Genomic DNA, 24,911 nt, shown 5'->3' with positions numbered 1-24,911 from the left:
AACGCTATATTGACAGGAAAAAGAGGAAGAAATGTTGAAGTAATATATCTTACAATAAACTATATTGCTTTCAGTCAGAGCTTTTTATGAGAGAGAATGTGACTTTTTCAGCCATCCAGAGTGACATCCTTTACCCTTCCCAACTCTTTCGTTATCTACCAGCATTTTTACTAACCTTGGACCATAACTGATATCAACGCACCAGCAAGCAAAATATCTGAAAATGGAACAGTACGCATAAGATATATTTCTCACCACGCCAAAACGGTAAGTGTTAGATATAACGCAGACCATGCTTTTTCATTCACTGACAACCAAATAACACTATTCCCTGTTTGTTTGGGTTTTTTTTTGTTTTTTTTTTTTTTTTGTTTTTTGTTTTTTGATAAATCGGAAATCCCAGCGCAGAAAATTAAGACGTATGGCAACTTACCTGGAACATACATTAGCAAATAAAATCATGATATAACAATATAATAATTATGTGTTACTTATTTTATTTTACTGGTGACACAGACGGCGTAATGAATCCATTACTAAGTTAATCTGACAGAATCATTCTAACTTCTGTTTTGTATTAAAGCGAACTACAGTCGAGCATCGGGTGTGCACAGAGGTACGTACGAAATACCTAGATACGTATTCATCCGTAGAAACTCATTACATTACGATTTTGGTGAATGGAAGCATATGTATATGATGCCATCTTATCATTTTTGATATACGAAAGGTCTGGAATCGATATATTATGTAAGTATGCAAGTCAAATGAGTTCGATTATAGTTCTTCCTCCAGGAGGAATCAGACTGGAATTATGGGATGACTTGATTTATTTTAGATATATTAACGTAGACTTAAAACCAAATAGCATTTGATTTCGTGGTCGGAACTTTCCATCAATGTTCTGTATTCTGTCTGAAAGAGTGAAACTCTATTTCCTTTCTGGTGATTAATCAATTAATAAGTAAACATTGTAAATAAAGATTTTCCACAGGGCTAAACATTTTTGCAACGTGTGATAATCAATTAAATATTTGGCTCGCAAACGCGATGTCATTTGATGTTGCACAATTATTTATTTGATCACATGCAAAAAATGTAGCATCCAATATATTGGACAAACCAGTCAACAAATATCTAAACGTATGAACCAACATAGATGCATCCCAGGCAAGCCACATACAGCAAAGGAGCGATAATGGCCCGCACGAAGCAAACTGCATCTGGAATGGCACGTGGAATTGATCACAATTTCATATTTCTTAAGAAATATTTATAAAGGAGTACAACTTGGTATAATTATCAAAACAATATACTACAATGGAAACGACTCTGAAGGAACATGGACTAGAATTCAGGACAACGGAAACAAGATGTATAAATGAGTACAATTCGACGGATACAACTCGAAAACACAACTAACATTACACTATAATGGATACGACTCGGAATAAACATGGACTAGGATTCGAGACAACGGATACAGGAATTTTTCGTTTTTCTCAGGAAATATTCATAAAGGAATACAACTCGATGTAAATATCGAAACAGTATGCTACAATTGAAACGACTCTGAAAGAACATGGACTAGGATTCCGGACAACGGATACAAGAAGTATAAATGAATATAATTCGAGGGATACAACTCGAAAACATAATAAACTTTACACTATAATGGATACTATTCGAAATGAACATGGACTAGAATTCAGGACAACGGATAAACGATTCTTCATATTTCTAAGGAAATATACATAAGGTGGCGCTATACAGTTTCGCATTTTGCATAGGGTTAGGAATTTAAAGAAAAAGAATGTCCCCGGCTTTCCTCACTGGTTATACTGGCTATTTAAAAAAGACCTTGTATATCTTAGGTATAATACAAAGAACCTTTAATTCCCTTTATTTTGGTGTATGATTGATGGGTGTACTATGGGTTATAGAGTATACAGCTTGGCCTTACTTCAAATGTGCACCTTTCAAAAAAGTGCTAACTCTACTTGGTCATTTTCACTTCCTGAACTTCAGAGGTCAATTGTATAAAAAAGAGCCGATAACTTTTTTTACATTTTATATATTTGGTAATTCATTCATTGCACTTTCAGAAGCTGCTATTGTCTAGTCTGGCAAAATTCATTTTCCCTATTTTAATAGCTGCTATGTATAGTGTACTTTAGACTAATTCAGACTGATTTTTTAACACAAGGGAGCAGTCATTTTAGTTAGCAGTGTGCTTAAATCATGTAAAATTTCCAAAAGTACAATATCCAAAAGAAATATCATCCACATTACATTAATGTAGCATAGAGGTATGCAAACATTCTCTCCACTGTGCATGTTTTAAATGCGAACTACTTCACCTTACATACGTCACTCTCTCAAAAGTACATATTATCTGGTGAGCGCCACCTAAAGGAATAAAACTATGTAAATAAAAATATTCCAATTTTATACTACAATGAAATGATTCCAAATGAACAGGACTAGGATACAAGATGTATAAACATAAATGAATACAATTCGATGGATATAACTAAAAAAAACCACAACTAACAATATATTATAATGTATACGACAAATATTCTACAATATATTGCAATGGATACGACTCGGACTAGGATTCAGATAACGGAGAACGGAGAAGGACTTTGTTTCCATAATAACAGAGTTTCAACTATATGTTTTGAATATAGCAAAATTCGTAATAATGGAACGCAGAAATTCACAACAACGGACGAACAGTCTTACCAGTTTCCCCACTTCTCTACTACTTACTGTACTATTTACTACAACGTCTCTAATTTGATGTATTTATTTTATTTATTGATATTTACTAAGAATACTAAAGAATTATCATTAAACTTATTTCTAAATTTCCCAAATGATCTCAACGGAAAGGATTTGCTACCAAATTTAACTTGATAACTTGTAACATGAATTATTTGATTTGGTACTTGAAAAATTCATTTTTAAACAATGTACTCATTACATACCTAACCATGCTAATATTTGACAATAAATCCGTAGCACTTGCGCTAGCATTCACTGAGCCATTGTGGAGTATGAACAGTGCTCACTTGCTTGATGATGCGTAGTGTGAGTGCTGTTCGTGTTTAACTAAATGACCCAAAGTTGAATCCATCCGCCAAGCAATAGAACTTTTCCTTTTTACTTTTTTTTTGCACCAAGCAATGTAACATTTACTTCTTTCTTTATTTACTTACAGTAAAATTTCTTCTATATAATTAAATAATAACTTAATTATTTTCATAATTAAACAACAATTCAATTTTTTTATCCTTCCCATACAAAAATACAGGGTTAACATACAAAACATATAGCACAAACATATAGCAAACACCGGACAACATTGATCCCTGACACGGATCACTTTTGTAAATAAAACTCTAAGACCAGCCAGGGTCGAAGAGTATTTAAACACTAAAGTAGGAAGGTATACAAACCCTAGAACAAAATTTATTAAAATCAAAATTTTATTAAACTTGATACAAATAAAATACACGATGGGGGAAATGTAAACACATAAAAACCAATTCAACTTTAGACACTAGGGAGTCTTCTCTATGATACAAGTCTGAGAGGGACCACACCAATAAAGTTAAAAATGTGCATTATGCATAATAAAAATATTATTAAAACCGTTTATGTCTATTTATTCATAATTTTTTGATATAGTTATCAATATAAATATATGTACGCACAGGACCCTATAATAAAGGGATATTTCAGAAAATGCACGCACAGGACCCTATCATACAGCGACATTTTCAGACACGAACTAGAGAGATAGTTCAATCCTAGGCTAATTAAAAACAATCAGATATATTTCCAAATTTCACGAGTGTACATTGTGCATTGAGTAGAGCGAAATATAAAGTGATATAAAAGTGGTTCAAGATAAAATTAGATATAATAATTGTATATTTGGAAGTTTTCAAAACGCTCATATAAATATTTAATGAGTTAAATAGTAAATATTAAAGAACTAATCTCAGAGTCAAAATATAATGTACATTTATTCACAAGTTTAGATCGTATAATCATATCGTCATCGGTCAAGAGAGCAACCATGTTTGATTTTTTATTTAAAGCATCAAAAAGACGACTAATATGTTTTTTTAAATGATGAAGCATCGAAATAAGCATCGTAACTGACAGAATGATTGTTAAAACAGTTCGAAATGAAGACATTGGAAATTGCGTATCAGATAAAGTAAAAGAAAAACGTATATATTGCATTCGTCTAAAAGTACAGTACATCTAGTAAATCTCATAAATATTACAATCTCAATCTTCAGCAAATCGACAAACTTCAGAGAGAAAGGTTCAATTTAAAGCAGCACATGGTGGATCACTTTGTGAAATTCACTGCTTGGAATCAAAATCAGAAAGGACAACATTTAAAGTATAATTGAAAGAATCATATGCTTGATAGGGCTGAAGCAATGTTCTGAACGTCTGAAAATAGAAGTTTCCTTTGCTGATAGATGTCATGTTTACCTATGGGTAATGCACAAGTTTAAAATATCAAGCGTACTTTATTCCATCGAATGGCATTGCAACAATATTAGTCTTCTCTATTCTCTGTGTGTTTTATACCGTTTCAAAGATTAAAGATTAAAGATGATTATTGAAGGCATCGTTACTACTGTCCCAGGGCTCTATCTGCTTATTTCAAACACCAGCCAACTGTGGGAACATATCAAAAGGAGCAACAATAAAGAAAATACATTAAAATAAAAACTGGTTCACGGAACAATCTACATATTCATTGCATAAGCAAGCACGAAAAATATCTCCATACAGACAATACATATTGTGTGTGGATGACCACCGGCAGACGTCCAAATCATTACAGTTACAAAGAGTGTACGCACTAAATGGCAACGAAATGTCAATATCGACAATAATATGATTTATATGTTAAAACTTACTTTCATTCAATGTCTTTGGATGCGTATTTTCTCTTTTTTGTCACGTTTATTAGATTTCCTCTCATTTACCTGCCTTACTTTGTCATTCTTTCAGCTTCTTTTATTTTATTTTATGTTAAGTTCCATACGATGTTCTTGCCTATAAATTCACCTGAACTTTTTATCGGTGTATTCAGCATTTAAATTAAGTATCTCTTTGAATATAGATACAACATGGTCTTAGGAAATGTAATCAGTTTTTGTCTGAACAATGGCGACACGTCAAAAGATTATAATCTGCCCACACCGACTTCTAAAATAGACATCTGCTGTACGGAGAACGTGTTTAAGCTAGGTCAAAGATAAAGTTAACAGTTGACTAGACCATGTTAAGCCACATAACTCATCACGTTTAACACGTGCTAGTGTTGATACAGCATGCCGATAATAATACCTGATGTAAGCCTATTTGGAAATTCAATGTCAATAAATACCAATTCTCTGTATTTTCTTTCATATACACTTATACTTCCTGCTTAGAATTAAACTGTTCATATTTCATCTAATCAATATTCCTTTTTCCAGGTGAAATAAATCTATAGTTCCCATTGTAATGCTAGGTGAAAGATGCGCCTATCATATCAACTGGATAAGCTGTATTTGGAATTTCATTGTAATCGAATAAGAGAAGAAATATGCAAACCAACTAATGCGTTATTCTTTCCGAATTTTGTAGAACTAACTCTTCTGGTTTTAACGATGTATGAGATCAAGAACAGCATGCTGTTTGAAACATGGGATATATCGGTAAAGAGTTACAATTTTAATTTCGTGAAATATGGCAGTACAGCTTAAGATACTGAATAAGTTCCATTCCTCTGAATCGAAAACTAATTAAACATTTATTATTTGAAAAAAGAAGGAAAGAAATACATAAATATGATCTTTCAAGTAAATTTTTATTTCCATCTCGAAATCCGAAAACTTAATTATGAGTGCAAATATATTATTATTTATGCTGGTCTTTAAGCAACCCCCCAAAAACTGATGATAACGTTCATATATAGGCCTACGCGTTTCCTCAATTTTGAATAAGTAAAAATCCACTTATGTGGACTGTTATTGAGTCCCAGTCTATAAGTCATCTCCCTCTACATACATACATACATACATACATACATACATACATACATACATACATACACATGTATGTCTGTCTGTATGTCTGTATGTATGTATGTATGTATGTATGTATTTAGGTGTGTGGGTAGATAGGTAGGTAGGCAGATAGGATGGTATGCATTCATTTAGGAAGGTAGGTAGATAGTCATCAATCTCTCTGCATACTTTGTTGCTTTTCATTTAGCTTAAAGTTTTAATTAACATGTTGATATATCCATGTACCAAAGGAGTATATACTTACCACAGACTAGTAGATGTTGAGCCATCAGTTGACTTAAAGGAATGAAAATAAATAAATCAGTATTTCAAAAGATATCAATTATGACTTAGTATCGTTAATCATTACCTTTACAAAAGAAAAGATATCCCTCAACTATTTATATGTGCAAGCGCTTCTCCACAACTAATGGGAAATGATGATGAAGCAGATGATGGTGACGATGATTGTCGTCACATTCTATCTCTTATTTAGAATTTATCGAAAAGTTGTACGAGATGCAAAAGATGCCGGTAAAATAAAACGAGTTTTATGGTCATGGTTCTATTGCGCCAAGATTCATAGCCATTTAATGCTGAGGCTGTGACTTCTTGTGGTGCTCGAAGTCTGTCGCACATATAATTTGCTTTGCACTACATTCCTCTTTGTTTAGGTACCAGTTCTCTTCAACGTATTCACGAACAAAACCAACACATTGTTGCTACATCCCATTAAAGTGCAATAGTGTGTATGTCGTAAATGTCACAGAGACAAGGACTGTGATTAGTTAAGAGAACTTTTATTGTGCTATCTGTATGTTGCCCGGCTGGAATTTATTTATGATGATACTATCCAACATATTTCTTTTTACCTCAGCTATTTATTTAATATATTGAGTGCAAAAATTACACCATGTAGAGATTAGGCCATAATAATTTTCCATCGAAGTTAACAAATACAAGTAATCTTTCATTAGACTGTCTTACAAACTACACATGCGTAAATTCATTTGAATTAGGGAATTGTTTTCAGCCTTGAAGAACATGTATTCGGTATCGATTTTTAAGATAGTTCAGTTAAACAGGGAACCCCTGGTCTTCATCAAAAGGCATGGCCTCGCACCAAGAGTTAATATAAGACTTTGTTAATAGGAAGTTAAATACACGATATACAAATAAAAGTAAACATTTTTCTCAATATAACGCACACATCGAAGATTTTGAAATTAATATGTACAAATGTCAAAACCATTTACTTGCCAATGTGTGCATCGCAAAATATTTATTTGTCTTCTTTATGTAGCCTGGTTCTCTGGTGTAAAATAATAATTCTTTTATTTTTTTGTCCACACCAAAGTTCGAACTGTGTATCTTAGTGGGTATTGTTCTTATCCGTCACCGTCTCGTAGTTTTGATGGCGATATTCAAACAAGGTAAATTTCCCTGTCAGTGTCATTAGCTGTACTGGACGAGTCCAAAAGCTTTCAATAAAACTTTTAAAACAAAATAAAATAAAATAATAATGTTGTAAGTTTTGAAAACGGAGAAAGAACAGTCTAAGTAAAAGGAAATAGGATGCAGCTAATTTACGTAAGATACCAGCTTCGCACCCCACCTGCAACACACCCTGATTTTAACTGTTATATGTTATTGTCAATATCACTTATAAACATTATCCAGCGTGTGTCTCCTAGGTTTTGGTGCATTTTAAATGATATTGTCCGTCATATATTCTTAGAATATAGTTTGATTACCCATGTGACAGAGATTTCTTCTGGAGTCGAGCTCGTTCGCGTGTGTCGCCTTATATGCGTACTTATGCATCTGTTGTTTTCTTTGCGACAAGTCGATTGTGTTCAGCGAGTCTGATCCGATTGACATTGCCTGCATCGGTGCTAGATCTACAATCTAACTGCAAAGTATCAGCTATAAAGCAGATTTAAAATTTGAAGATTAAAGCTGATTTTAGCGACTGTTTCGCAAGTTCGACAAAGTCTGCAACAAAGTGAACATCTGGCGATCAACAAGCTTAACGTATAAGTGAACATCTCGCTATTGTATCATTTCACAGGAACATCTCGCGATTGTCATATTTGACGTGTAAATATGTTTATGTGCCGTTAATTGGTAGAAATAGTAGGTTTCACACTACATAAGTTAAAATTCGACAAATATTTCGTGTCCGCCAATATAATTATGACGACGGAGGCGTCAAATATAGCCATGGATCGAAGAAGGAGATAAAAACGAAGCTGTCACTTGATATAATTATGACAGGATAACAACGGAGCTTCCTTGCACTGTCACACCTTCAGAAAGAAGGATCAAGATAGAGCAGTCACATAGTGTTATCTATAGGAAGGTATAGCTTAAGCTGTCACGTACCGGTATTGATTTTCTTTTCCCTCCAGTTTTCTGCCGATCCTCAACCTACAAATCCTACTGTTTAAAACTTTTGTATCCATTGATTTAATGTTGACGACTGCCTTAAACTGTATGCTGTATATTATTCATTTAACAACAAGTCTTATTATTAATTTCAATGGGATATTTTAGTTTTTAGTTTTGAAAACGTCTTTTTTATATTTCATTCCAAATTATTTATCATGTTCGAAAAACACAGGTATGCACATATATTTTTAAAACAATGTAATTGTACTTACTTGTCTATTTTTGAAGTTGCGTCTATCAATGTCAAGTCTGCAAATGATCTTATGATTCCTACATCATACTTAAAATCAGTGATAAGAGTCCATATGGTTGTGTTCACATACATAGTGTGTGAATAATCTGGGTCAGTTTCTTTTACTCTGTGTAGAATATAGTGGAACATATTAGTGTAGTGCAGTCGTGTACGATAGGACTGTATTTTCTTTACTAATTTTATAATTTTGATATGAACGATAAAGAAACGCAAATTAGAATTATTAGCTTATCATCATCATCATTATTATTATTATTATTAATATCATTATTATTATTATTATTATTATTATTATTATTATTATTATTATTATTATTTGTTTATTTATTTATTTATTTATTTACTTTTTCAGCTGTTTCTTTTATTCTACAATTTAATATTTTTGCATGACTTTGAAGTCCGGAAATGTAAAAAATATCCAAGACTAGATTACTTAAAATACTTGTGTTATACCCAGTCTTCTCAGTGTGCGCGAGTTTGTTGTGTATTACAAAGGCTGGAGTACTTGACATAGTTGTGTCATAAACAGTCTTTTCAGTGTGCCCGAGTTTGTTGTTTATTACAAAGGCTGGAGTACTTGACATAGTTGTATTATACCCAGTCTTCTCAGTGTGCCCGTGTTTGTTGTGTATTACAAAGGCTGGAGTACTTGACATGGATGTGTCATAAACAGTCTTTTCAGTGTGCCCGAGTTTGTTGTTTATTACAAAGGCTGGAGTACTTGACATAGTTGTGTTATACCCAGTCTTCTCAGTGTGCCCGTGTTTGTTGTGTATTACAAGGCTGGAGTACTTGACATAGTTGTGTTATACCCAGTCTTTTCAGTGTGCCCGTGTTTGTTGTGTATTACAAAGGCTTGAATACTTGACATAGTTGTGTTATACCCAGTCTTCTCAGTGTGCCCGTGTTTTGTTGTGTATTACAAAGGCTGGAGTACTTGACATAGTTGTGTTATACCCAGTCTTCTCAGTGTGTCCGTGTTTTGTTGTGTATTACAAAGGCTGGAGTACTTGACATAGTTGTGCTATACCCAGTCTTCTCAGTGTGCCCGTGTTTGTTGTGTATTACAAAGGCTTGAGTACTTGACATAGTTGTGTTATACCCAGTCTTCTCTGTGGGCGCGAGTTTGTTGTGTATTACAAAGGCTGGAGTACTTGACATAGTTGTGTTATACCCAGTCTTCTCAGTGTGCGCGAGTTTGTTGTGTATTACAAAGGCTGGAGTACTTGACATAGTTGTGTCATAAACAGTCTTTTCAGTGTGCCCGAGTGTGTTGTTTATTACAAAGGCTGGAGTTCTTGACATAGTTGTGTTATACCCAGTCTTCTCAGTGTGCCCGTGTTTGTTGTGTATTACAAAGGCTGGAGTACTTGACATAGTTGTGTTATATCCAGTCTTCTCAGTGTGCCCGTGTTTGTTGTGTATTACAAAGGCTGGAGTACTTGACATAGATGTGTCATAAGCAGTCTTTTCAGTGTGCCCGAGTTTGTTGTGTATTACAAAGGCTGGAGTACTTGTCATAGCTGTGTTATACCTAGTCTTCTCAGTGTGCCCGAGTTTGTTGTGCTTTTCAAAGGCTGGAATTCTTGTCATAGTTCAGTTATATCCAGTCTTCACAGTGTGAATGTATTTGTTGCGTATCACAAAGGCTGGAGTATTTCACAACGTTGTGTTATGGCCAGTCCTCTCAGTGTGTTTCTGTATTACATCGAGCGTATCACTACTGTAAAATCGACGTAATCTCTATTTCTATTTAAATGCATTTTTGGGGTTTTCTAAAGCTTTCATCACGAAATTCAAGGTCAATCACAAACACTAAAGTCAGGTATAATAGTTTGGTCATATTTAGATCAGAAAAATTCGTCGATCTCGATATAGCACTAGTTTGTGGATTGCATGCCCCAATACGATATGGCACTCGTTTGTGGATTGCATGCCCCCAATACGATATGGCACTCGTTTGTGGATTGCATGCCCCAATACGATATGGCACTCGTTTGTGGATTGCATGCCCCCAATACGATATGGCACTCGTTTATGGATTTCATGCCCCCAATATTCAACAATGATAAGTCTTCATTAGTTAATCGCCTTGGAAACTGTGTCGGTATTTCAATCTACTTATTATGTGATATATTCTTTGTTATTATGAATCTCCAAGTTGCGTCAATAGTAATATGTGTTATAGATACGTTCTTTGTTATTAATGATTTGAGACAGTATTACAAGTAGTGCGTTAATCATGTGCTCTTTGAGGTGGGCCTGGCTTTACAGCTGTATCAATGGGTGATGTTTGTATGAAATAGTAGCATCATAATGTCTGTTTTGCACTTTTAGTCCTATATATAGGTCACAGCCTCTATCCCTCATGTCCTTTTCACATTATAGCAAGCAAGCAACATATTAAAAGCAACCTGTGTATTATTAGTCCACGAAAGTGAAGTTTTCAGTCAGGCCTATATAACTGTTTGTAACTATACTGCACAGAAAGAATGGAAGCCACGTTATTGAGTTTCACTACACAGTATTATAAAGTGGGGTATATCTTAATTTTCTAGAGCAGGAAATTTGTATTGGCTGAGTAGACTTTTCTGTCGCAGAGAAATTGTGGACTTGCAGAGGAAGTGTATATATCATATTAATGTTTTAATGGAATTTATGAAGGTCTCAAATAATGATGTTAACCTACCATTTGACTGACATGTAAAAACGTAACAGAAAACTGCATGCTTTATACATATTTTTATAAGAGGTTCAAAATATGTTATATGCGTTTTAAGATAAATATCTAGAACATACTGATAATTGATTAACTTAGGAATTATCTTACAACATCAACGATGCAAACTTAGTCAAGCTTATGGGCGGAAATCGTTTCCAAAAACGTTTTCAAGGGGTCACGTGATCATCTTCTCGAAGGATATAGAAGCAGGTACTTGTTACAACTCATGTTTACCTAGTGTGAACCTGATGAAAACCAATAATTTTTACTCTAAGAAATAAAAAATAAACAAATTTGTTTATATCTTAAAGACAAATTCCCATCATGACCTTGGAAACAATCAATCATTTTGAAATAAAACAGAACTTGTTTACGAAGGTTGCAACAAATTCTGAAACAAGGTCAGGATTTAGATCACCACCCGGTGTTTATAAACTAACAGTCAAGGTCAAAGTATTTTCTAAAAAAGTATTGTCTCAGGTGAAAAAAATTTACATTACAATATCATGTAATGAAAAATAACAAAATTGAAAACGACAAACAATTAAATTGAAATAAATATATATTAAATCAGATATAATTAAATCAAATATACATAACACTATACTATACGGAACACGAGCAACAAACGATAGCCTCCTTCTCTAGAAACGGTATACAACAAAGCCTCCAAACAAGCAACAAATGCAAACAATTATACCAAACATCAAGCAGTCGAAATGTCATCCAATTGGAGAAATGACAGATCGCATATATATATATATATATATATATATATATATATATATATATATATATATATATATATATATATATGTGTGTGTGTGTGTGTGTGTGTGTGTGTGTGTGTGTGATTTGAAGGAATTTATGACATCTTCAAAACAAATCTACAGATTCGTGATAGAAAAAACACAAAAAAAGTTTTGACCAATCGCATTCTGGACAGCCAAAAACAGTGTTGGAAACAATTTTCTATCTATTCTCATGGAAGAAGTTTAGATAGGATCCTCGAATATTATGCTATTTTGTCGAAGGTTCTACAACAAATTAAGTGCTGGCGTACAAGAAATGCATGGAAACAATGTAAGAAATTTCTGCAAATGTCCAGACGAACGACTGGGAGCATTTGTCAACCCGGAAATAAAACAACGAGAGATCTGCCGTATCGAGGTGTATCTGTATGGTCCGTTGACAGAAAATGGATCAATTGAAACTAACACAAACTGTTGTTTGACAGATGTACTATCAAAAAATCGCCGTTGTTTACTGTTTTGGAGACAGCCGATGCAAAACCAATGGAGAGTACTAGCAGATGCTATACTTTGCAACCTGGTACTACTATCCAAAGCAACCAAAATAGTATATGCAATAACTGGCGAAATACCAAAACTAGAAGACTTTATGAAATTTCGAAAAAAAAATATACAGAATAAGACCTTCCTAAATTGAAACAGAAAATATTTCCTCTGTTGGCACCCTTCTTTTGGTTCTGTTAGGTTTGCCAATCCACGGAGTTGTACTCAACTAAAGTCACGGACATTTCGAAAAAACCAGGAGAATTCCAGAACATATTTGTCACGAAGCATACGACCACGCGGTTGTGATCCTGATACAGATTTAGAACTCAACGTTGTATCGGCATCGATATATTTGTCAAAGACAACCTTTGTTCGATGGCATCAGAAAGTATGGTATGCGAATCGAAGTTTTGCACCATTTCCAATTGAAGAGACAATAACCACACAAAATGTTTCCCTGGCATCAAACCGAAATCGCCAACGAATGCTGGACGTAGGAGCTGTTTTACTACGAGAGAAACATAGGCAGTACGAAGTAGCTTCAACGACGAAACAAAGCCGTTAGAAAGAGAACCGAATGTAAACACCGGATAGTTCAACAAAGGACAGAAGTAGAAACTATTCTTGCACATCTGCAGACCAAACCTGAAGCACTGCAAGAACGTATAGACTATATCCTAAAAGTAACAGAACAAGCCAGTAGTACAACAAAACAGGCAATCTAATTTTCAATTTTGTGGCCAGACCAACAAATACCTTTTGTACCAGCACGACTAGATTCCACAATCTGTAGAAAACAGCTGCAAAAATGCGATGCAACATTACTGGCTGCTCTTGTTTCTACTGTAAACAATAAAGAAGACTCATCCTGGCCAGTACAACAACCAATGCTATGTTGTGCACCAAAAGCATTGTGTTTGGAGTTACAAAACCCCCAAACAACAAATTGCTGCAAATCCCACACATGGCAAAGAAACCCACTGAACATTTGTCATGGAAACTATGCAACGTTGTCGTCTGGTTTGGGTGCATTTGAAGACCCATTTTGAGCAAATGGAATCCGTGTGCCAGTTTTGGAGAATATTGTTGCACCACCGTTGATAGAAAACAAACTGCAGGAATACAAAATAAAATAGATTATATTCTGCAAGAAAAAATCAAAGAAATACAATGCATCGATGGCGTAATGGGAGCAACAACAAACTAATGGGGTCTGCCACCAAACGCAAGAAAAAACTGCAAAACCAGTAAAAGAGTTCTTCTTTGCAGTATAATCGACGATGTTCTTTCGTAGAAAAACCTGATACATTCTGGTAGAAGGTGTGTATATCTTGAATGAATTTGCGGCAAATAACTCTCTGCTGGAGACACTTTTTCTTCTATATACTTTGCAAATGGTCACCACCAGCACCAACACAAAACAAGACATGTTGCCCTAGAACGTTGTCCACATACAACAAGTAGGATCATTTTCATCGCTTTATTCTCAGTCTGGGAGAATTAAGAGTGGTGTTCATAAACGGCATATTGGCTGCCACATTAATGATTCTCACTCCTGTTATGTAGTCTTAATATAAATAAGTCCACTTTCATTGTTGTCATTCGTCGACTGAGTAATTGATTAAAAAGCAAACTATCGTACATGAGACAATTAGTTTCAAGTTCGTAGTCTTGGTTAACATATTTTACCAATTTAGACACTTTTGCTTCTGAAATGTTTAACATGAAGTCCTGATGAAGAGCAGTGTACAAGGATTTGTTAATATTAGAAAGTCAATCAGTATTTTAAAACTGATTAAAAAACACTGTTTACTGCTAAATGTTTGCGACTCGTCAGTGTACAGTCAGGAATCTCTTGCAGTATCAATAATACCACTGTATTAAGCTCGCGTACTATCTTTAAAACAGTCACCTGCCTGGTTATTTTATCTAGATTTGTTAGTAAAATAGTTTTTAATATACTTAATTGTGAAATATTGAGAGCTATGGGCGAAATGATTTTCATATTTTTTTTATTTCTGTATGTTCACACGTGAAAATCTGAGATTTCCATTATGCCATGTAAAGTTTGACTGTATGTGCCTACAGATGTTTTACATACAGCAGCAAAAAGCAAGTACTTTGTAGGCTAGCATATATAAAGTGAAGTTGCCTTACATTTCAGACCTGGAAATCTATCTTTGATAAAGACATTTTGCCAGGCACCGTTCGCATCTTTTTGAAATTATTTCCACTTAATTTATTGATAACAACGACAAACCCGCCGTAATGCATTGCCGAATCGCACTTTCATTGTTTTCACATAGGCAACTCGTAATGCCGACATAGGAAGATGTAATGACGAGACAGCTCTTTCGCATATCACATTTGCAGTGCAGCTGCCTATCAGTAGAATATATGCTAACCATCTTATACAACCAAGAGAGAATCAATACCGGAGGAGGGGTACATCTTTCTGGGCTGTGTATGTTTTAGTCTTAAACTTCGAGAGGAGACAATATGAAGGAAATATTCGAAGGAATATAGTCCCCTCCATCATATCTTCTACGTGGTTGTGATTGTCAGAGATATGTTCTAAATGTACATACACAATAGACAAAAGTAAAGTTAATAAAATGTATTGTATAACTCCTCACAGAATCCTAATCCAGCAATCTGCACCAACACCAGTCACAGATAGTTTCGCTTTGTTTGAAGAGAGAGAGAGAGAGACCTACTGACCTACTTGTGCTGGTGAAAGACGAGCGCAGAAGATTAGCTAAGACTTGTATATTACCCTCACAAATTGCCAATCTAAAGAATGAGACAAAATACACTAGTGTGTCTGAAGAGGATTTAAAAGCCTGGTTAAGGAGTAGGAGTAAAAATGACAACTTTTCAATACAAAATAGCAGATAAATTGTAAACAATTAATATGGTGGCACGGGTCTCAGATTCGTGTGGGTGATGATGAAGGTGTAAATATTAGTGATGATTGTGAACATATTGAAAATAATATTATAGTGTTAGTCATGAAAGTAGCTATGGAAAGCAATAGATGGAAAGCAATAGATGGAAAAATATTTTATGTCATTTATTTAACAAAATAGAAAGAGTGATGTTGAGCTATCAGAGAAAAAAGTATTGCATATATCATGGTGGTGGATAGTGAAGTCACTGTAGGGTGGCTAACTGATGAAGGACAAATAAAATTAGATGATTTTGATGATGATGATGATAATGACGGTATTAATAGTTTTGGGTGATGTTTATTCTATACAAATAATAATAATAATAATAATAATAATAATAATAAGTGTAGTTTGATATCGCCTTGCATCACAAATGCTAATTCACGAGACCTCTTCGATATTTACACCAAGCAGACACTTCCATGTGGGGATAGAGGAGTTAGGGAAGGCCGGCAAGTAAGAGTAGTATGACCGTTATAAATAGGTGGGCTGCAAGCGACCACAAGCAACGCAACCAAATAAAGACAAGGTGTGCCTATGGGGTACTATCAGTAATCAAGGTTAGTCAAGGATCTAAGACGTGTACCTGGATGTCTTGTGGACAGACAATATCATGCGGACAAAGATGCGTTTGCAGTTACTGCACTGCTTGTCTCTTGCTACAGCTCTGGAAGAAGTGTGATTCGTGTGCAGACACATCTCACTGGCTGGACAGTTTACTGTCCACATTCGCCGCGAGAAGGCTCAAAAGTGTGACCATTTTGGGATCCTCGATGAGGATAATATGACCTCTATAGTAGACTTGGTCTCGCGGGCCTTTATGGATGCATCTTGTCCAAAGACGAGTTTGCTTTCATTTTGGACAAGATAAAAAATGATTCGGTCCTCTTGGAAGAAATAAGGCAACAAACAGAACGGATAATGTCGCGGTAGTCATCAGAGATATAGAAAACATCAGCTGCTGGCCATGGTCGGTCCTTTGCAGATTTCGTAAAAAAAAACGTTAGGCCAAGATTCAGCATTAATTATATCATATATTCTTTTAGCCTACCCGATCACCCTTAGGTGGTCATGAGAGCTCCGTTGCCTACGAACCCTAATCGATATCCATGGCTTATGGCACAACCCACAAGCTGCTTGTTATGGATCCACTAGCTTATGTGCTGTTTATCAGAAACTGCCCGGTTTCGTAAGGATCATCCTCGAGCACAGCTATATATAGATACGCTAAGAAACGTTCACGCAATATGTATGTTATGGAGGGGCAGTGGTATAACCCTAAAAGCGTGAGCCCAGTCGTATCTCGTTAGATCAGTTTAACTTAAGTCTAGTCAAGTCAGATAAATGTTGACGGCGTCCAAAATTGATAATCGATTGAATCCAGACGAAGGACGTGGGTTTGTATCTCAGGCTCGGCCAAAGTGGATATATATATATATATATATATATATATATATATATATATATATATATATATATATATATATATATATATATATATATATATATATATATAACCCTGAGCGAAGAGTTAAGTTCATAGAAAGTTGACGACCACTGGTTTCTCTCATAAAAATATGATCATCATTGAGCATGCTTAAAACACAATTGACCACTGAGTCAAGAATTATCTTCATAATAATTTGACAAACACCGAACGAACAAGATTTATAAAATAAAAGCTTGGTTGAATACTCGGTATTCAACCAAACTTTTATTTTAAAAATCTTGTGAGAATTTACGATCACAAACATTTGATTATCACTGAAACATGTTTTCCTCATAAAAATATGACGAGCGCTGAGCCAGCTTGTTTCATAAACTTACTGTGGTTAGAGAGCTATAAATGTTCATACAATTTTGATGTTAAAACCAAATAGTACAGGTTAAGTGAGCAATGATGGTCTAACATTTTTCAAAGACAAGAAATGGCGGACGCTCACATCTAAGATGAAAATCGGTTTAAGGTAGATGGGAACTGTTTAACCGGTTTAAACTTTGTAGTCGATTGACGTGATTAAGGAGTAACACTTTCTCAACTACTGATCTGCTTCTTATGCTCTATCCTTTTTTACTTCTTGTCTTCATCATCATTATCATTTGTCATCTGTCTGTCTCCACCTCTACTTCTCCTCATCCCCATTGTCCTCATCACCCCTTTTCTGTCTGGTCTGTGTGTCTGTCTCTGTCTCTCTCTCTGTGTGGACTTTTCATGTGTGTGTGTGTGTGTGTGTGTGTGTGTGTGTGTGTGTGTGTGTGATTTAGATTTTTAACGTAGCTTTAATAATTTTCCAGTCATATCTCTACGATGTCTTCAGTGTGGCAGTTTAAATGTGATGTCTAGCACTGGGGCATCATGATGCAGACATGTAGCATGATGTCCCACCCAGTCACATTATCCTGACACCAGGCCGACCGATCCTAACACTAACCTCTTAATGCTGCGCGCCAGGCGAGGCAGCTGTTAGTACCATTTTTAGAAGTCTTTGGTTTGACTCGGCCGTGGATCTAACCCACGACCTCCCGCATCAGCGGCGGACGCTCTAACTACTAGGCAACCGGAGCGGTCGCCATGTGTTTGTTAATACATACTACAGTCGTAACAATTGATCTCTTGCACATATGTTTTATTATTATTCTTTTCTTGTGTGCTACTAGGAATATTTAATTAGTCACCATTTGCATATCCATCTAGCTCTGGTCGATAAAATACACATACAAACCTTGGCTATGCTAATGGATACGCAAGAATGACTTGACGTCTGACAACGTTGACAAGATGAAAGGGTGACAATCAGCTCTGAAATGCGCATTATTTAGTATTTCAGGCGTGCAAATGTTTAAATGTATCTTGTAAGAATGGATGGATGGAAAATATTAACGTGACCTACCTAAAGAATGCCAATTCCAATACTAAGCAGTCCAGTTGTTGGATATGCATGTGATGAGATGATTACTAGAGGCGTCCGCAGATTTGTTTTCGGAGTGGGGAGTGTGGGTGGGGGCAAACATGTAGTAGTCAGCTATTGAGTTTTACTAATGTAGGCCAAAGCATGTCTAGCTGTCCCTATGTGCGGGCACCCATGATGATTACCGGATGAAGAATTCTAGTTTTAATGCATTTGTGACCGGATATATGCATTATTTCATTCGGAAAAATACTGTAGACATGGACATAGACAAATTGTATTTAAAGTCAGATTTGCATCACATAAGAAACATTAGCTTGCTGGAACAATATTACCGCAACAACAACAAAAAACGCTTAGAAAACATACTGTCAGTTTAGAGAACGTCAAATGTCCGCATTCCTCTATCAACAGATGTGAGTTTAATTACCCTTACAGTTGAAATTTAAATCACGCTTGTCATAGGTTGGGCTCCATGTTATAGGTCCCTCCCCCGCCCTTAATTTTATTAGCAACGTGGCCCTGTGCAGTAAATTGGTCACATTCCAAGAGACGTGACCATTTTTCCAGTGCTCTTTGGGAAAAGGTGTTATCCATATATAAGCAGTGTCCAAAAGGAATTCTTATTAGTATCATCAGAACATTATATATCAAATATGATAAATAATATTGCATGTATAAAATAAGGAAATCGAGATGAGATGAAAATAACATTGAATTTAATAATAAAACAGTTATAATAATTAATAACGAATTAATTAAATCATGTAGTTTAATGTAATTTTAAGTAGAATTCATCTTATTATTACGTCTAATTAGTGTTCTTTAAATATTTCGTTACATCAATAGATTTCGCGGAATTTGGTAATTTAATAAGTTTCAGCAAACATGGAGTTTTCCAAAGATGTTACATTCTTGTTTCTTGGCTGCAAATAATATTAGCACTCTATAATACAAAGTTGTACTCATCTTCCAGCACGTTGGACAAAATACAGGTTCGTTGATGTACTGGATCCCGTTATTGTCTCTTCGATCTCCCTGATTGAATGTATATACATATGTTACATTTATAAATAAAAATCCAGATGATTTGAATTGCCAATCGAGTGAATTCTGGTTAATCTCGAATCTTTGCCTTCAGCTTTGTTCCATCATTTGAAGGGGATGATCACAGGGTCGAATGGGTATGGATATTATGAGCTTGTGGGACAATATGGGAACCAATGTAAAATCAATGCTAAAGAGGTTCTATGTACTAAAGGAACCGATGGGAACTGAAAACATGGATAGGCCACTATGTGGCCCTGTGGGGATTTAACATAGATTAGCTTCTCTATGTTCCAAAGAGAATTTTAAATGGATGAGGCGGTTTTGGGATCCAATCAGAATTTGACATGGATGTGGAAAGTATGGAGCTATATGAAAAATCCATCTAAAATAGGGACTGAAGTTAATTTGGGGTCTTATGGGAATTTTACATGGATCAGTTACTCTAACGTTTTATGGAAATGTACCATTATATTTTGTTGCGCTTTTTTCTTTTTTTTTTTTTTTTTTGTTTTGTGGGGTTGGGGTTAAAGGGACTTTACAGTGTCCTGTGGGAATTTAGGGAATTTAATATTACTGGCCCCTACGGAAATTTAACATGTGTTGGGAAGGTTTAGAAGCTATGGAAAATTTAACGGTGCACTTGGAAGAGTGTGGAGATACGGGAATTCAACGCTATGGATGTCACTATGGCTGCCTATGGGTATTTAACATGGGATACGGAACGATATAGAGATTGAACGAATTTAATATTAGGGGTTGGTACAGTATGGGCTGTCTGGGAAATGATCATGGAACTTAATGAAGAGACAGACAAATATACATTCATAAGCAGACAACTCATTTGCATACAGAATCAACGTATATTGTTTTAACGTACTCAGTGACACTTATGATAAAACTGAAATACTTGTGTATACATTTAGATGCATATGTCGTATGCGACACGGATTATTTCACAACAAGTTATATATGATGCTCTGAAATTCTTGAGTTTCCTTTTTATTCTTATATATATATATATATATATATATATATATATATATATATATATATATATATATATATATATATATATATAAGTCATCGACTTTGCATGATCAATTTTAGAATAGTATGTGCTTTACTAACATCTACTATACGTTGTTCCACGTTTTTCCATCTCTAAAATTGTCTTGTCTCTTTTGCAACTGTCACATGTTACATGTTATGCTTGATTGTCAAACTAACTTTTCAACAGCCACAGTAGCAGAAATAGATCGAAGTTGTAATAGGTGAAATATTTTTAAGCTGTAATAGATGAACTAGGTCGAAGTTGTAATAGATGAAACAGGTTGTAGCTCTAATAAATGAAATTTGTCGTTGTTAAAATAAATGAAATAGGTCGTAGTTGTAATAAATGAAACAGCTCGAAGTTCTAATAGATTAAATAGGTCGAAGTTGTAATAGATGAAACAGGTTGACGTTGTAATAAATGAAGCAGGTCATAACTGTAATAGATGAAATAGGTCAAAGTTGCAATAGATGAAACAGGTCGTTGTTATAATAGATGAAATAGGTCGAAGTTGTAATAGATGAAAACAGATCGAAGTTGTAATAAATGAAATAGGTCAGGGTTGTAATAGATGAAACAGGTCGTAGCTGTAATAGATGAAATAGGTCGTTGTCATAATAGATGAAACAGGTCGCAGCTGTAATACATAAAATAAGTCGTTGTTATAATAGATGAAATAGGTCCAAGTTGTAATAGATGAAATAGGTCGAAGTTGTAAAAGATGCAGTAGGTCGTAGCTGTAATAAATGAAACAGGTCGAAGTTGTAATAGATGAAATAGGTCGAAGATGCAACAGATGAAATAGGTCGAAGTTGTAATAGATGAAACAGGTCGAAATTGTAATAGATGAAATAGGTCGAAGCTGTAATAGATGAAATAGGTCGAAGTCCTATTGGATGAAATAGTAGTATGATGGCTGATTTACACAGACCATAACCACATTACTGTTCGAATGCATTTTTCAGAATTAATATACACTATTCTGCGGTTTCGTCACACACAATCTGGATTTTGTTCATTTGACAAAAGGAATATTATATTTCTCTTCATATTCAATACAATTTATGAAACCAGTCGAACACTTTAAGCTTATATGTTAGACAAGGATCGCAATATATGAAAATTATTCGACTCGTTTCATACATTTCATTTGATATCAAGACTAATGTAAGCAAAGATTTGGTTCTGATGATATGTAACTGTAATAATAATAATTTCATGCATGCATTCCAGTTCCTATAAGTCTTCCTGCCTTGGCACACATCAGGTTGTTGCTTTCCAACCTATTATTTTACTTGCCTTCTACAATATCATTACACAGCCACCTCCATTAATTACTTCAATTTATCCGTCCCAGAACATAATTGATTTAGAGATTTTGCATGGTAAATCGCGGAGCTTGTGGAACTGTGCATGCATGAGCGAAAATTAAACACCATTCTGAAAGATATTCCAGAAGGTGTGCGTTCCGTTATGACAATATCAACAAACAATGAAATGTCAAGAAATCTGGGTAATTATTTAATACAAAAAAAAATATGTGTGCAGAAATTATTTTATTAATTTTCCCAAGGAAGGTATGGAATAAATAAAAACTTAATAAGCAAATAACCAAGCACACTCCTTTTATAATCACAGACTGCATTAGCTTTATAAAATACGTTTTGGTGCAGAAAATAAATTCAAGCGTCAGTGGTCTTTGTATAAGAGTTGCTTCAACTTACAAGGGTTAATCTCCCTCCAAAATATTTGTATGACCATTCTTCGTCGAAATCCTGGGGTACATGGCAAACATGGTGGTGATCAATATTTCTACATCTGTATAAAAAATACAAATGTTGCACTGCTTGTGCACGTTCAGACATATTCTTCAGTTATCATTCAAATGCACATTCATTATGATTATGTAGTGCTTGCCTCTATCAAAATTAATTTTTGTTCTTACAACTGTGAATTCTCGTCTGCATAATGTTTTCAGACAAATACTTATGTTTAGAAAACACTCAGACTCGTCCATGTTTCAAAACAATAACGCTTCATATCTGGGCAGACCAACATCCTCGGCGAGGAGAGAATAAACTTATTGGACGAAATTTATTAATTGCATTTGAAATGAGCACAAATTAAATATTATTTTTATCACACGAGAAAAAGCCCACTGATATTATTCATTTAAACCTCAAACATTAGCCGAAAGAAAACGACTGAGATATTAACATCTGTTCTATATTACGCCTTTGTCCTTTACGATTTAGTAGCCTTATTTGTGACATGTTAAGTTATGAAACGTTGGGGATTGAAAAATGACATATAGAGGATCTCGAATGGGTAATGATTTAATATTGAATTTACTAAACGAATTGAATGCGAGCCTTGGTGAGCAAAAGCTGGACATTTTTCAGCTAGTTTCATAAATTTAATATTAAATCATTACCCACTTGTGATTATGTTTGTCACATAACTTTTATTGTAATGGAAATAGATAGAAAGAAGAAATAATTTCGTTTATTCTGACTCAGATGTTGTACCTTTCATTTGTTGCGCGTAAAAAAATAGTCCCAAACTATTGTCTATTGGGGTTGGCAGTTTTATAACCAACAATATTTAAAAACAGATTTTCGTTTACAAATTAGAATTAAAGGAGTAATTGTCCTTCCGAATGAAACGAACTCATAGAATATATTTTCTCAACGCAGTTTCTGTGTGATGTCACATAGTTTGATTCATTGAGGTTGGACAATCAATGTAACAATGTTGATACCAAAGGTATGTCATTCTCAGAACTGGAAGTTGTTGGATATTCATCTGAAAGGATAATTACTGGTTGAAGAAATTCGATATTTACTGTAATCAGGACCGACAAGAGGGGTGGGGCAACCGGGGACATATCCCCGGGGCCCTGGCATGTACGTGGGACCGGGGCCGGGCTTGTAAGTAGGCCCGGGTCGAACAACACTTTCTAATTTTAAAAAAAAAAAATCTCGTTTGAACAAGAACTAGGAAAGGCCCGGGTGTTTCTTATCCCAGGACCCGTGATCGCTCTCTACGACCGTGACTGTAATGTATTTGTGACCGGATATTTGCATTAGTTGATTTTAGAACAGGAGAAAGGGGGAATTACATCATATAAGAGACATTAGGTCGTTAGAGCTATTTTACCATATAAAAATGCTGTGGTTTGATAGGCCTAACGTTCGGTCAGTTGAGAGACCGGTTTATGTCTACATTCTTCAATGAACAGAGTTTATTTGCTTCTAGAAGTTAACATTTAAACCATTCTTTTATACAGGGAGAATTCTTTGTTACAGGAATACCTCCCACCCCTCCCCTTATGCACACTATCAAGTGACCAATACTCCTAATTTTATTTGTTGTTGTTGTTCTTTGCGGTTTAAAGCCATTTTTAGCGCATGATAATACATGGAATAACAAGCCCCAGTGGGGTAAAATCGCCATATTCAGAAAGATGAGACCGTTTTTCTCAATTTCCTTTGGTAATCCGATTCGAAAAATGGCCGCCAAATCATTCATAGTACTATTGAAAAGGAAATTCTCCAAAAGCCGGGGTAAAGACAATTTTCCCACGATCGCAGACAATCAGTAAAGAGAATATTGCGCAACGATTTCATGGGCTTATCGGGATAATAATTATTAAAATGCAGGATGTTAATTTCTTGCACATATTAAAACATTCCATGGAAACAAATAATAAAATATTACATCATCATCACAGTTGAATTATCACAGTTTACCTGTAGAGAAGAAAACAGTTTGTAAAAAGCCAATATAATAAATGCTGGAATGACTTGAGCAGAACAATATTGAAAAAGGTGCATGAAAGTAAATTAGGACCTTACAAAAATTGAGCAACAATATATATATATACAGCGCAAATTATATCCCGGTAATCATTATAGGCTATTGAGAAAATCGAGAAAATTCCCTCAATTTTCTTAATAGCCTATAATAACTATAATTAAATATCCGGGATATAATGTGCGCTTACATAAATCTACATAAAATAACACATGTCATTATGGCTCACTGATTTCTTGGTCAAATAAAAATATTTTCCAGTATCAGCAACAAGTTGAAATATACTAGTTGAAACATAATAACTTTAAAGGTTTAATT

General features: G+C 34.8%; 1 protein-coding gene across 1 annotated transcript in view; it reads right to left on the bottom strand.

Annotated features, from left to right (window-relative positions):
* The window catches only part of LOC149799152 (uncharacterized), a 36,122-nt gene extending 27,325 nt beyond the window's left edge, over positions 1-8,797 (bottom strand). Inside the window, exons 1-3 of the mRNA XM_089957036.1 lie at positions 8,756-8,797; positions 6,358-6,389; positions 176-217 (exon numbers count right to left, since the gene is read on the bottom strand). Coding sequence (XP_089813162.1) covers positions 176-217; positions 6,358-6,382 — 67 coding nt within the window. The 5' untranslated portion in view covers positions 6,383-6,389; positions 8,756-8,797. The remainder of the gene's footprint in view (positions 1-175; positions 218-6,357; positions 6,390-8,755) is intronic.
* Between the last annotated feature and the right edge of the window lie 16,114 nt (positions 8,798-24,911).

The sequence above is a fragment of the Sinohyriopsis cumingii genome, chromosome 5 (assembly GCF_028554795.1).
Source record: "Sinohyriopsis cumingii isolate HCF-2022 chromosome 5, ASM2855479v2, whole genome shotgun sequence".
In the NCBI taxonomy this organism is placed as follows: Eukaryota; Metazoa; Mollusca; class Bivalvia; order Unionida; family Unionidae; genus Sinohyriopsis; species Sinohyriopsis cumingii.
This window is presented reverse-complemented; position numbering and strand designations above follow the sequence as displayed.